The sequence below is a fragment of the Elephantulus edwardii genome, unplaced genomic scaffold, assembly GCF_000299155.1.
Source record: "Elephantulus edwardii isolate Elephantulus edwardi_28Jun2011 unplaced genomic scaffold, EleEdw1.0 scaffold00053, whole genome shotgun sequence".
NCBI lineage: Eukaryota > Metazoa > Chordata > Mammalia > Macroscelidea > Macroscelididae > Elephantulus > Elephantulus edwardii.
Window position 1 is genome coordinate 5,602,957 of NW_006399803.1, and position 16,179 is coordinate 5,619,135.

General features: G+C 37.5%; 1 protein-coding gene across 1 annotated transcript in view; it reads left to right on the forward strand.

Annotated features, from left to right (window-relative positions):
- The window catches only part of TTC29 (tetratricopeptide repeat domain 29), a 239,339-nt gene that overhangs the window by 125,403 nt on the left and 97,757 nt on the right, over window positions 1-16,179 (forward strand). The window contains exons 5-6 of the mRNA XM_006887039.1: window positions 5,959-6,171; window positions 14,627-14,712. Of these exons, the coding sequence (XP_006887101.1) occupies window positions 5,959-6,171; window positions 14,627-14,712 (299 nt within the window). The remainder of the gene's footprint in view (window positions 1-5,958; window positions 6,172-14,626; window positions 14,713-16,179) is intronic.

Below are 16,179 nucleotides of genomic sequence, written 5' to 3' on the forward strand. Positions count from 1 at the left end.
TTTTAAAAGATTATTATTATCAATTTTAATGAAAGTTTACAGAGACTTTGGATTTCCATTCATTCATTGTTACACTTTTCTCCCTGCCTGCCCTCTTCCCTCTAGTTCACTCTTCTCTTTGAACAGCAAAAGAAAAATTCTTTCATTATTATACAATCCCTTCCCCCCAAGTTCACTCCACTATACAGCCTTGATTCTGGACTCCTGTCAGAACAATAATACCTAATCGTATATGTCTTTTAAACAGTTCTCTCCCTCATCTGTTTCAATACAGTATATATAACTTATCCCATCTTTCTCAGTCTCCCCCCAAGCTGATGTCAGTCCTGTTTTACAACAGTGGCACAATGCAGTATTTGTCCTTTTGTGACTGAGATATTTTGCTCAGCGTAATGTCCTCCAGGGTCACCCATTTTGTATAATATTTCACGAATTCTTTGTTTTTCAAAGTAGCGTAGTATTCCATTGTGTGAATATATCACAGCTTCTCTATCCATTCCATTGTTGATGGACACTTAGGTTATTTCCAACACTTTGCTATTGTGAACAAAGCCACGATAACCATGGGTGTGCATATATATGCTTGGATGTACTCTTAATCACTCCTGTTGTATTGTCTAGATAATTTTTCCTAGTTAATTCCATTAGACAATTTCTGTACAATAAAGAATATATGCAGTACAAGTTACTGTGTGCATTTACAAACAGCAATCCATGAGTAAAATAAAATTGTCAGCACACAGCTGAAAACCACTCTTGCAGAGAGTATGTTTGCTCATGTTTTAAAGAATGAAATGTCTTAAGGTTAATTTTGCATTTTGTCTTTGCAGAGGTATATTTTAGATTATACTGTATAACATAATCCAAAAAGGCAGTTCAATTACATTCTTATCATTCAAAACTAAATATGTCATCCAAATGTCTCATTGGAAATTCCAGTCACACTTTGGGAGGTAGTTTTATTAGGTCCATATTATTTAAATTTATAAGTTTTAGTAGGTAACATCATGTCTCAAGATTTCATAAGTTTTAAAATGAAAAATTGCTATATGTTTAAGGAAGCAATGTGAGACAATAATTTAAAAGGATGAACTCTGGAGTCCAAGTGTCTCAATCCAACTTTTAACCAGTTACCATTCACTTGACTTCAACTAACAGTCATCCTCATGCATGTCAAAGTAAACTCTGCTTCACAGAGTTCTCAATAGCTGACTTTTCAAAAGCAGACCATTGTTATTTTATGCCATCTACTAGTAGAAGGCTATAGTATTCAATACGGTTTATACCACAATGTCAAGAAAAAAAAATCTTCACCACTGGAATAGGCAGTAGTATCATGATAGGTTGGAAAAAGATGGAAGTTATCAAGGATCTAGTTTTTAGTCATTGATCCATGATTTATATTCATGTATTCAAGAAATAAAAAGACATATTAAATTGTGAAAATGTGCCATCAAGAACTTCTCCAAAGTGCTTAAGGACAAGGATGTGAGATTAAAGACTAAGGTGCATCTGATTTGAGCCATATTAATTTCAATTGTTTCAAATGCTTTTGAAAGTTGAATGATGAATAAGGAAGACCAAAGAATAATCAATGCTTTTGAATTGTGGAGTTGGCAAGAATATTTCCTATATCATTATTATTGTTGTGTACCATAGAGTCATAACTGAGCCAAAGCTGACCCTCCTGCAGCTTTTCAGAGAGAGTCAATAATACAAGAGGAAATTGCCCGTACTTCCCCTGTGAAGCAGCTGGTGAATTTGAACTACCTGCTTTGAGAATTGTAGTGCAGCTTCTTTCCACTAGGCCACCAGTGCTCCTTGACTATACCATAGGCTTAAAACAAACAAACAAACAAACAAACAAAAAACCCACAAAACAAAGCAACTCTTTCTTGAATGAAGTATAAGCAATGTGCTCGTCAAAGGTAATTATAGTAAAGCTTTGACACTCCCACACTGGACATGTTGTTAGAACGGACTTAACTTGGAAAAAAAACCCCACACATCATACTAGGAAATTTAGAAGGTCAATGACAGAGAGGAAGATCCTCAAAAAGTGGATTAACATAGTAACTGCAGCAATAGGCTTGAACAAAGGAGGAGACCATGATGATGGTGCAAGATCGGATAACATTCCAATCTATTGTTCATAGGGTCACTGTGCGTTGTAGTTGACTTGATGACACATAAAGCAATAGTAGTGCTGACCCATATAGTGCATGTGTGCAATAGAACTGAATGCTTTATAGTCCTGCACAGGACCACTGGACCTAACTAACAATCCTTATTATGTTGGATCCCATTACTCCAGCCACTGTTCCAGTCTGTCTTGGTAGAGTGTTCTCTCTCTCTCTCTTTTTTTTTTAACTGGCCTTCTGTGTTCCATAGCGTGATAGTCCTCTCCAGGGACTTGTCTCTTCTAATAAAGGGCCCAATGGACAGGAGATGATCTATTGTCATCTTCTCTTCTAAGGAGCTTTCTGGCTGTACTTCTTCCAAGAAAGCCCATAATATATGCCATGTCACCACCATATTTCAGAGAAATTCATTGTCCAGCTTTAGCATGCACATGAAGAGATTGAAAAGACTGATTTGGAGCAGGTGCACCTTAATCTTCAAAGTGGCATGTTGTTAGCACTGTAAAGTGGTTATGGGTAGCAAATTTGTCCTATGCAATGTGTGGCTTAATTTTTTTTTCTATGAACATTGAAGATCCAAGTCAGATGTAATCTTTGAGAACGTCAGGTTTTTTTTTCTCTTTATAATGATATTGCTTACAAGTCCATTTATGACATGTTTTTGGGTTTTGTTGCTGAGGTGTAATCAATACAGAAGGTATTTGATCATCTTTGTCAATAAGTGCACTTCAAGTCATTCTAAAGAAGTAAGATTGTATCATCTACATAGAGCAGGTTGTTAGTTTCTCTAGTCTTGATTCTTCACTCTTCTTCATATAGTCCAGCTACTCATATTCATATAAATAGGTTGAATAAGCATGGTGAAAGGACACAACCCTAAAATCTCATTTGTAATTTAAAATACTCTGTTTCTGCTCAAACTCTATCTTGGTCTACATACAAGTTCTGTATGAGTGCAGGTGAGTTCTGGAATTCTCATTCTTCATAACATTGTCCATAATATTTATGGTTAATAAAACAGGGATTTAAAAATCTTTCTCATAGTCTCTGCTTTGCATCAAGATCTATATTACTTTAATAGTGATACGCCTAATTCCATGTCCTTTTGTCCATTTCTGGCAGGTCCCTAACTTTTATCCATTTTTCAACTCTCTTCAGCAAGTGACAGTTCTCCAGATAACTATGTTACAAATTTCTTAGCATTACAAGCTCTGGTGACAGGTTGTTGTTCTTAACTGCCATCAACTATGGATCATAGCAGCCTTATGAAAAACAGATCTCAGTTTTGTCCTATCCTCTGGTGGCACAGTTTAATGCTAATTAATTTTTTGGCATAGATGAGTAAGCACCTCCAGCCTTGCATCCTTTTGTTCAAACATTTTCATTTGTATTCTATCAATTCTGGAGTGCTGTTTTTCACAGATGTCTGTAGTTCAGCTTTGGACTTCTTCCTTCAATTTGCTCAGTTCTTAATCACATGTTAGCATGCTAGCTACCTCTTGAAATGTTTTAACATCAATTTTTTTAAATGAAATTTACAGTGACTCTGAATTCTTCCCATTTTTTAATGCCTCCTGTGTTGTTCAATATTTTGCCCACAGAATCTCTTAACTATTACAACTTGAGGATTGAATTTTTTCTTCAGTTCTTTTCAGTTTGAGAAATGCTGAACATGTTCTTTTTTGTTTTCTAACTCTAGGTTTTTGAACATTTCGTTATAGTTGTTTAAAGCTGTCCCTTAAAATAGTTCCTTAAAATACTTCCTATTTCTTCCATTCGCTTTACCTCTTATAATTTAAGAACAAGTTTCAGAGTTTCCTCTGATGTCTACTTTGATCTTTTATTTCCTGTCTTTCCAATGGCCATTTCCCCTTTGACTGATGTCCTTTATGTAATGGATAACTTGTGTTGGCTTCAGTCATTAGTGTCCCATCTATCAAATCTATTCTTGAAATGGTCTCTAAATTCGTGTGTGATATACTGATGGTTGTACTTTGGTTCTCATGGACTTCTTTTCATTTTTTTCAGCTTTAGCTTGAGTTTGCATGGGAGTAATTGATGATCTCCTTGGCAGTAAACTTTGGCCCATTTCTGACTAATGATATAGAAAATTTTAGTACCTATTTGAACAGATGTAGGCAACTTAAATCCTGTTTATTTAAATTGAAACCCAATTTAAATTCTATCTAGTAAGATTCCCATATAAATCTACCATTTCTGTTGTTGGGAAAGCTATTTCTAATGACAAAGATATTTGTTTGTTTTTTGTTTTACAAAATTTTCTCATTAAATCTCCCACATTGTTTGTTATCATCAAAGTTGTATTTTCCAACTTTCCTATCCTGATCAGCAGGAAATGTATCTTGATCAAATGTTTGATTAATTTCAGACTGAATAATTTGATAAAAATCTTCAATGACTTCATCTTTAATGTTAGTGGTAGAATAGTAGTCGTATTAACTATAGGTGTAAGGATATATTATCCTATCACTGGCAGAACTGTACTTTAAGATATGTCTTACAATGTTTTTTGAGTGGACTTGGGAGGGATTGCATAACAATGAAAGAGTTTTCAAGGAGAAGAGTGAATGGGGAGAGGAGGTGGGCAGGGAGAAAAGTGCAACAATGAATGACTGGAAACCGTAAAAAAACCCCAGTTCTTTTTGTTAATGAATGTTAACAGCATTTCTCTTCAATTATTTATTAATAGCCCATATGATTTGCCAAATCAAATGACCACTCTGAGTCCATTTCAGCTAATACCTAGAGTATCAATCTTCTAGCATTACATTTCATTTTGACGACCTCCAATTTTCCTAGATTCATGCCTTGTACTTTTCATGTTCCAATTCCTAATGGATATTTACAGCTTTTGCTTCTTATTGGAGTCATGCTTCCCCTTGGAAACTTCATAGCTTATCTCAGTCTGGAAGCTCTGTTGAAACCTATGCCCCCATAAACAACCTTGTATGTATTTGATTCACTGATGGCACAGCTTTTAGCATCATAGTAACCCAAAAGCCACTAGGTACAGTAAACTCACAGCTGAGTGATGTGATTAGATTGCCCAGCCTTTCTCAGTATATCATGTAGAAGTGATTGCCAAGTCTTTATTTTCAGATGCCCTTGAATAGGTTCTCACTGCTCACCTTTCAGTTAGCCGTTTGCACCACTCACCAGCCGTACAATCCTGGGTGGTAATCTTAATCTCACTGAGCTTCAACATTCTTTTCTGTAAAATGCACTATAGAAGCCTTAACTCCTAAGACTTATTTTGATGAATAATAGAAAAATGGAAGTAAAGCATCTAACTGCCATGTAAAATGTTAAATAAATGTTAGTTAATAGGATTGTTATTCATAGTTAGGATAGGGCTTTTATACTGTCCATGAGTATATGTTAGTTGTTATTATGATATTGAGTTGATCCCAACCCCTGGTTACCCTGTGTGTAGAGTAAAACCAGTCTGCGGGGTTTTCAAGATCATGGACCTTCAACAGCAGGTCCTCCAGGCCTGTCTTCTGAAACGCTTTTGGGTAGGTTTGAACAACCAAACTTTTGGCTAGCAGTGAAGCACTTAACTATTTGTGCCACCTAGAGACTAAACATAATCCATTTCTTTAGCAGATGTCCACTCAAAAGTAATGCTATATTTGAGATCAATTAAAGAGACCTTGAATCCCAGTTTGTCTTTTTCAGCCATAGAAATTTTGCCTGGGGTTCCCCACTTCAATAGTAAAGCATAAGATACACACAAACTGTTTGAAAATACGTTCTAGCTTGTGGTTTATGTTTATGAATTGCTTTTGTTCTTTAGGTCAACTTCAAGAAGCTGCTGAGCATTATGAAGCATTCCATCATCTGACGCAGGGGCGGATCTGGACAGACGAGGCAGGCCGCCTTCTCAACTTGTTGGCCTGTGAGAGTCTCCTGAGGATTTACAGATTACTCTCAGACAAAATGCTGGAAAATAAAGAATACAAAAAGGCCATCAGAATTCTAATAAAAGCTTCTGAAATAGCCAAAGACGGTAGGTGGAAGAGAACACGCTCGCACTGCTTTCTTTAATGGGCAGACACTGGTTTCCCCTCGAGTGAAGTAAACATCGGCAAGTGTTTGGGTGATTATTTCCTATGAAATGCAAAGACAAATGCCATCAATATATTTTCAAATTTCACTGTAAAACAGCAGCGCCTTACTGCTGACAACAAGAAATCCATTAAATTCGTGAAAGCTTTATCTCCAAAATTGCAATCCTCTGAGAGCAGTGTTGTAAACCATAATGAGTTTAAGGTCATTTATGCAATTTAAAAGAGGAGGAGTTGAGAGTACTTTCCCCTGCTTTTTTAAAAGGTTATTTCTTTCTTAGAATCTGACAGACATTTTATCTTTTGTAAATTCATTATTGTCAGGTAATAGAGAAATCATGATAAATATTTAGTTAAGAGAAACAGGAAAATAAACTCTGAGAATGCACTGCCATCCAGCTGATTTAGATTCACAGTGAGCCTCTGGATTTCCAGGACTGTGGTCTTCATATTCCAGAGGGAAGCCCACTGCCATATCTTTCTCCCACGGCACAGGTGCTGAGTTCAAATGGACAAACTTTTGGTTAATGGCTGAGTGCTTAGCTGATGAGCCACCAGGGCTCCTTAATAGAAAAATAAACCTAAAAACAAAATCCATTGATATCAAGTCTGTTTAGATCCTTGACAGCCCTCCATTTGGTTTCCCAGGCTGTAAATGTTAACAGGACAAGTCGACTTCATCTTACTCTATGGAGTGGTGGGAGTCTTCAAATTTCTACTCTTTACCAGAAAGCTAGAGATCCCTGGGTTCACCATCCTCAGTGAATTGTGCTGCTAACCCAGTAAGTGTGTCTCTGGTAGTTCTGGTCCATCAGCAACTCCATGGGTGACAGATGAGCATCTCTTCCCACATGATTTATGGCCTCAGAAACCTGGTGGAGGGAAGGTTGCTGTGAGTCAGAACCCATTCAGTGGCAGTAAGCTTGAAACCAGGAAGCCTGCAGGAGAGCAGAAGCTCTGTCCTTATCCAGCCTAGATCGTGGAATCAGAATCAGCATTTTAAGGATCAGTAGGTGATTCATGTGCACATTAACAGCAGTAAAAAACATTTTTGTGAGAGCTGGGGACATCTTTAATCATTTCTCTGTACAAAAAAAAGATAAAAATTGAGTGACATGGTTTTTATAAGCTTTAAATTTTTGAATGCAAAGATAGTTTATTACCAAATGGTAACTTATTAATAGAGTAGCCTTTTCAAAGAAGGAGAAAACAAATCTATGCTCTTGATCTAAAGTTTATGAGCTCATGGATATATTTAATAGATGGGCTTAATATTTAATAAAGTAAACAGAACATAATTTACTGGTGTAATCTGAATTTACTAAAAGAGTAGCCATAAACATCTTACTCTTTCAGTTACTTCTTTTAATATTATTTGTTGTTCTGCCCATAGGAAATCCCTGCAATTGAATGATATATCCCATTAAATGAGCTGTTTTTGAATAAATGGTCATCTGTTATCTCCCCAAAGTGGGTAAATGTTAACATAAAGAGTTAGCTCTTAGATTGCTTTCAGCACCTAACTTTTGTCACACGCCATGTTGCATGGAATTTCAATGTAACCTATCAATTAAGAAGTAACATTCCATTTTAGGTTTGAATTTGCTAAAATGTAAGGTAGTTTATAAAGAGTTTGGGTCTCTTCCAACAGCCTAGAGGCTACCAAGCAGTTTCCATTCTGACAACATCTCTAACCTTTAAAAAGAGAAATAAGGAGTGCAAGAAAAAGCTTATATATAGGCTAGAATAATTTCTCTAGTATCTTTAGCAGCTAATAAATACCCATTCCCTCTTTTGCCACTTAAGATAGCTCTCCAAAGGAAGCATGGCACTAAAAGCAGCAGAAAAGCTCTGCGAGACAAGGTGTCCCTTCTCCTTTCTCTGGTTAGAGAGTCTGAATCACGAAGCCATTGATTGGCTGGACAAGATATCTTTCCTCCATGAGACTTGCTTGACTCAACGGCAATCAACAACAACAACATCACACCAACCACAAGCTTGCTTCTTTGCTAAACATTTTGGTGATGCACAAGTATAGCATCACCCATGCACAGTCTCTCGATTCTGCTATCCTTCATTTTTTTAAGCATACAATCCAATGCATTTAAGTATGTTCAAAAAGTTGCTCAACAAGCATCACTAATTCCAGAAAATTTTCATTACCCCTGTTAGCAGTCTCCATTTCTTCCTCGCTCCAGCCTCCTGCAACTATTAACCTGCTTTCTATCTCAATAGATTTGTCTATACTGGACATTTCATTTCAATGAAATCATAAGATATAGCCTTTTGAAACTGGCTTCTTTCACTCACCATAATGTTTTAGAATTTCCATGTTAGTGCACCTATCAGTACTTCATTCTTTTTTATGACTAAATAGTAGCCTGTGGTTTGCTTAAAGCACATTTTGTTCATCCATCTGTGGATTGACACTTTACTGTTTCCACCTTTTGTTATAAATGATGTCCCATAAATTAACATCAGGTGGATTTTTGTTGAAAACAGAGTCTACCAGAAAGATGTTACTGGTGTTTTGTTGACTATGCACAGGCATTATTCTTCTCAATGCTACTCATAATTTGTTATGATCTACTCAGTCAAATGTCTGTGCAAACCATAGTAAGAAGCTGTACTGAATTCATGAGAACATGTGGTTCTAATCCACCAGCTGCTGCATGGGAGAAAGATGGACAATCTCCTCCCATACTGAAACCCCATGAGAGGGCCAGCTATGGATCGGTTACAACTCAACAGTACATAACAAAACAACAACAAAACCCATACATATACCAAGAAGTTGTCCAAACAAAGCAAGGGAACACAACACTGAATTGTTTATAAACAGGAAAGGTATGTGCCACAGTCATAGTCTCTTCGTCCCATTCATTCTGTGCAGCCAGAGTGTACCATGGATGCAAAGAAGATGAAACTTCCTATCCAATTTGGATATATTGCTAGGAAAGGCTATTCTTTGGAGAAGGATTTCGTGCTTGGAAAGGTGGAGGGGTAGTGAAGGAGAAAAAGACCCTTAAGCAGGTGGACTGACACAATGACTCTAGCCATGAGCTTGAACGTGTTAGAGATTGTCAAGATAGCACAGGATAGGGGAGGATTTAGATCTGTTATTCACAGGGTCAATATGACTCATACTCAACTTGATGACACCTAAAAACAAACAACAACATTCAGTCTGTATACTGAGGAAATAATTTGTGTTATGGGGCTATATATATGAAGAAGAATGTGGCATCAGGATTGGAGAAAGACTCAAGTTTGCTTGCAAAAAGTGAAGCAGACTTGAAGCTCTTATTGAAGAAGACCAGACACTACAACCTTTAACATGGATGTTGTTGCTGTTGTTGTTGTGTGTCATTATGTCAGAATCGACCATCGCTGACCCTCCAGCAGGTTTCCAGCAGCACTAAATAGCACGAGGAGACTGCCCCATTCTTCTCCAGAAGAACAGCTGGTAGATTCAAACTGTGTGCCTTTGGAATTGCAGCACAGCTTCTTAACCACTTGGCAACCAGACCTGCCTTTAATATAAATTGTCGTTGTTGTTGTTAAGTGCCATTGAGTTGAGTATGACTTCTAGCAACCCTATAAACAACAGATTTAGACTCTGCCCTATCTTTTGCCATCCTCTCAATCTCAGACATATTCAAGCTCATTGCTATAGTCAGTGTGTCAATACACCTGGTTGAAGATCTACCTCTCTTTCATTGACCCTCCACCTTTCCAAGCATGATGCCCTTCTCTAAGGGATAGCCTCAAACTACGTGAGATGAAGCTTCATAATCTTTGCCTTCAAGGAGAACTCTGGCTGCACCTTCTCGAAGATATATCTCTTTCTCTTTTGGCAGTCCAATCAGTAATCTTCTCCAATATCACAGCTCAAACTCTTCAATTCTTTTTCTGTCATATTTATTCATTATCCAGCTCTCAGATGCATAGCAAGTGATTGACAATACCATGACCTAAATCAGATGCACGTTAGTCCTCAAAGTGACATCAATACTCCTCAATCATTTGGAAAAATCCTTGACTACAGGCTTTACTAATGCTCTATGCCTCCTGATCTCATGACTGCTAGTACTACAGGTGTTGATTGTGGAGCTAAGTAAGAAGAAGGCACTGACAGTTTGAATATTTTCTCCATGTATTATGATGTTGCCTATCAGTCCAATGGTGAAATGGCACTCCATTAATATGGATAGCATCTCAATGTCAAGGAAACAAACCTTCTCACCCTGGACCCTTAGGTAGCTTAATAATTGAGAGAGAAAAGATTGAGTTTGTCAACAACTTCATTTTACTTGGATCTACAAACAATAGCCATGGTAGCAGCAGTCAAGAAAACAAGATATCTGTTGCATTTGTAAAAATCTCCTGCCAATCACCTCACCAAGGTGCTAATGAGCAAGGATATCCATTTAAAGACTTAAGTTACACCTGATTCAGGCCATGATATTGTCAGTTACCTCCTATGCATCTGAAAGTTGGACACTGTATAAAGAAGGCAATGAATAAAAAGAAAGAAATTATGCCTTACAATTGTGACATTTATGAAGAATATTGAGTACACCATAGACTTCCAAAAGAAAAAAAATGTGTCTTGGGGGTATTTCAAGCAGAATTCTTAGAGGTAAAAAAGGTGAAACTTCATCTCGTACACTTTGGACATATTTTTTCTTCAAAAAAGACATCAAGCTGGGGAAACTGTAGGATCATCAATAGAGAAGAAGACCTTAAACAAGATGCACTGATACAGTGATTGCAGCAATGACCTAGAGTGCATCAGGGATTACAGCGATAGCACACGACAGGACGTGGTTTCCAATCTCTTGTTCATAGCATCTCTAGGAGTCCTAGTCAACTCAAAAGCAACTAACAATAATTATATTGTGTAGAGATTTTTGTGTACAAATACATTTTTATTCCTTTTAGATATCTCTACCAGCACTGGTTTATGTAGTAATTATGTAATTTATTGAGAAAATGCCAAGCAGTTTTCCAAAGTAGCCACATCATTTTATATTTCCATCAGGAATGTACAGTGACTTCCATTTTGCCTTGATTTTGCTGACACTTGTTATTGTCTCTCCCTTTTATTATAGCTCTCTTACTGTTGTTACTGAGTTGGTTTCAACTTATGATGAGGCAAAAATCTTCCTACTCCAAGTTTTTTTCTTCCTCCCTTCAAATGTAGATTTTCTGACACTCTTCCTCTTTTCTGAGCTAACCTTATTTTATCAGCTGAAATAGTTGCCAGTTGCCTTCCTTAAACTAAGGGCCTTTTCAGCATTTAAACTTCCAGCCAGTACTAACTTAACCAGTCTGCCTTTTCAGCATTTAAACTTCCAGCCAGTACAAACTTAACTAAACTCACTTTTTTTCTTTTTAAAAAAAGTTTAATAATTTTTTTTTAATTCTTATTAACTTTAATGAACATTTACAGAGATTTTGGATTTCCATTCATTCATTGTTGCACATTTCTCCCCTCACCTTCCCCCCTCCAGTTTGCTCTTCTCTTTGAAAAGTAAAAGAAAAATTCCTTCATTGTTATACAATCCCCCCCGATTCTCCCTGCCCCACCCCGAGTATACTCCACTCTGTAACCTTCATTCCAGACTCTTATGATAATCGTAATATCATATATTGCTTTTAAACTGTTCTTTCCCTCATCCATTTCGTGCAGTATACATAATTTATCCAATTTTCCTCATTCTTACCCCAACCCTGATGTCAGTCCCATTCTACTGCAGTGGCACTATGCAGTGTTTGTCCTTTGGGAACGAAAAAATTCAACCAGCATAATGTCCTCCAGGGTCACCCATTTTGAATAATATTGCATTAATTCCTTGTTTTTTTACTGCAGTGTAGTATTACATTATGTGAATAAACCACAGCTTCTCTATCCATTCATTTGTTGATGGGCACTTAGGTTGCTTCCAACTCCTTGCTATTGTAAACAAAGCCATGATAAACATGGGTGTGCATATATCTGCTTGGGTGGCAGTTATGGTCTCGTTAGGATATATTCCCAGTAGTGGAATTGCTGGATCAAATGGTATTTCTATTTGCAACTTTTTGAGAAGGTGCCACACCACTTTCCATAGCCGTTGCATCATTTTATACTTCCACCAACAGTGAATAAGAGTTCCAGTCTCTCTGCAACCTTGCCAGCATTTGTTACTTGCTGTTCTGTTAAATTTTGCTAGTCTTACTGGGGTGAGATGATATCTTATAGTTGCCTTGATTTGCATCTCTCCTAGAGCTAGGGATTTTGAACATTTCTTCATGTGTTTGCTCACCATCTGAATGTCTTTGGTGAAGTGTCTGTTTGTGTCCTGTGCCCATTTTTCTATTGGACTATTTACCTTTATGTTGTTGTGGTGTATCTCGCTTTTTTTATTTTATTTTTTGTGTATGTACCGTCAAATCAGATCTGACAGGTACAGGAGGAGATTGCCCCTCCTTTTCCGGCAGAGCATCTGGTGGATTCGAACCACATATCTCTGGGATTGTAGTGCAGCTTCTTGCTACTAGGCCACCAGAGCTCCCCATATCTCGCTTTTTATTAGTTCAATTAAAAAAGTCAGCTTTCCCTCAAAATTCCTTAGTTCTACTCCATCTGTGCCTCCCCAAGACTTAACTCCATCCCCAGCAGGCATAAAGCTGTAGCAAAGAAAAAGGTAAAGACCAGTTGAATTGTAGAAGTTACAACTCTTGTGACTGGATCACTGGTGCCATCAACTCTGCTGAAGTGAGACCTTGAGGGTATAATTCTCTGCAATTGGTGAAAATAGCTAGAGGAGAAAAAAATTGCTTGTCACTGGCATTTACCATTTTGTTTCCTTGCTGTCTTTCAGCTGAAAGGTTGCTTCACAATGGGTAATTCTGGGGAGTGGTGAGAGTGAATGCAGCATGGAGAATTGCTTGCTCCGGCTGGAATCCATCACTGTTGCAGTGCAGGGTTCAGAAATCTAAAGATACTGACTTTACAAAGCATAACAAGGCTTAACCTGATAGTACATGCCTTACCCTCATCTTAGTTGACATTGGGAAGACAATAACTTCTAAAAATAGAAAATGGATAGTGTTCTGTCTTACTGTCTTTTAAATGGGAACCTTTAATGACTCTTGTAAATAAATTATGCTCTTCTAAAATGGCTTGATGTATGTCGTGTTCACCTGCATGTTACACCTTTATTCATTTTGCTTTTGGAAAAAGGAATTGGATAGTTCCTAGAACAAAACACATTTCACAAGAATGAGAAAACGAAATTCTTTGTCAAACACTTTGACAAGAGTTACCAGTCTTTATTAAAGAAGACTATATTTGGAATTCGAATAATTTTGCATGGCATTTCATTAAACAAAGTCAAGTTCTATGCATTATATTCAGCTAAACTGAAACTACAGCTTTTACATGCAACTGAAAAAGTAGTTCCTTAATTTGCTAGATAGGGTTGCTATGTGTCAGACCCACTGAACAGCACATAACAACATACCACATTACTGATTACTCAAGGTTTAGAACATACATTTGTGAGTATAAATTTGTAGTTCCCTTTTAGGGTTGATATCCTTTACCAGTATGCACTGTATAGATCCTATGATGTATCATTATAGATCTTCAAATTATTAACAAAAATAGTAATATATTATTACTGATAATGACATTAGGCTGTGTCTGTAGAAGCAGTGATTACACTATTAAGGTATCTTACTCTAGCATCTTATGATCCAGCAATTTTGCATTTTCATGTCTTCCTCTCCCCTCAGTATAATTAGGCTTCAGGGATTGTTGCTAAATGTGTATCATGTTTTGCAAGAAATTTCCGCTGTTTTGTTGTTATGAGGTGCCATCAAGTGGACTACGACTCATAGTGTAACCCTATGAACCAAAGGTAGATCTGGGCCCTGTCCTATCCTGTGCCATCTTCACACTTCCTGACACTCTAGAGCCCATTGGGGCAGTCAGTGTGTCAATCCACCTGGTGGAGGGTCTGTCTCTCCTTCACTGACCCTCCACCCATTTCAAAATCATGGCTGTCTCTAAAGAATACTCCCTCCAGCAACATGTCTGAAGTATGTGAGGTGAAGGAAGCCTCCTCATTCTTGCCTCTAAAGAGCACTCTGGCTGCACCATCTCCAAGACATAGTTGGTTGTTCTCTCGGCCATCCATGGGATGTTCAGTGCTCTTCTCTAAAACAACAGCTCAAAGGCGTCAACTCTTCTTCTGTCATCCTTATTCATTGTCTAGCTCTCAGATGCACAGCAAATGACCGGAAAGACCATGGCCTGAATAAGACACACCTTAGCCCTCAAACTGACATCATTAGCAAAAAAATTTATTTAATGTTACAGTTAATTTCTCTTCATCGTCTCTTTAGGAAATGACAAAAAGATGGAGGGTGAAGCTTCCTATTACTTAGGTTTGGCATACTTGGCTTCCGGAGAGTATCAAACAGCGTTAAATGTAAGTTGAAGTACCCTTTCAATTGTTGCTATTCTAATTTTCACTTTATCTTATTATATTGAAGTCAACAGAAATGGGGTGTTTCTGTTATCAGTGGACCTATTTACAGAGACAAATACAGAATGAATTCATGCTAAAAGCATTTAAGGAAGCTCTGGAAGCATAGTCCATAGGGAGTCGGGCTGCTAGCCAAAAGGTAGCCAGTTTTAATTCATTAGCAGCTCAAAAGATGGTCAATCTCCTGCTATGTAATCTATAGCCTCCAAAACCCCCCTAAGTCGGCTCTACTCAATGGCAATCAGTTGCTTTTTTTTTTAAGAACACTATTTTATTAAATGGAGTTTATTGCGTGTAGTCACTTATCACCCCCAGATTGTGTCTGCTCCTTTTATGACCATAAATTATATATCAAGATGTATGAAAATTAAATGTATCAAATAATGTGACACTCTGTTTTCCTGTGTCTTTCAAAGTAAAAGAGATTTAAATGACAATAAAAGATAAACAATGCGGGGGGCAGGGGGGAATAGTGGTTTTCAAATGTAATTTAGGAAGAATATTTTAGAAAAGGAAATTATCCCCTTTTAACAATGTAGTAAGAAACTGTAGAGTATGCTATGCTAGTCTCAGTCATTAGTGTGTGGTGGTGTGTAAAGAGGCATGAGGGAAGTTGATAGAGGAAACTATCCCGTTTAATGAACATACCTATTTTGTGACCAGAGTTTGTTTAATTAAAACACCATCAGAAAAAAGGAAAGATTAGAAAAGAGAGGGAAAGCCAACAACAAATTTGTCCAGATCTTTTTAGAAATATACTAATACAATTATACACACTATAACATATATCAATTTTCTTTCATTCTTCTCTTACCACTAATATATTCATAACATATGCATGTAACACATCATAACACAGTCATAAGAGAAATGAAGTCCAAATACATTCTAGACTCTGGATGAACCTTAGAAAACATGATGGGTGAAAGAAACCACAAAGGGACAAGTACTGTATGATGCCGTAATTTAACATATCTGCAATAGGCTTACAGGCAAGAATTCATGGTTATCAGAGGCAAATAGGAAGAGAAAGGCAGTCTCGGTATTTAGGGGACCTTTGTTGTTGTTGTTGTTGTTGTTATGTGCCCTCGATTCACTTGCGACTCATAGCGACCTTATGTACAACAGCCCTAAACCGTTCTCTACCCTGTGCCAATCGCGCTGTCTCAAATACACCCTCCCAATTATCCCAGTCACTGAATCAATCTACCTCATAGAGGGCCTTCCCCTCCTGTACTGTGCCTCCACCCTCCCAAGAATGATGTCCCTCTCCAAGGACCAGTCTCTCCTTAAAACATGTTCAAAGTATGTCAGACGAAGCCTCAGAATCTTGCCTCCAAGGAGCCGCTGGGTTTAACCCTCTCTAGGATGAATCTGTTTGTTTTCTTGGCAGTCCATGGCATATTCAAT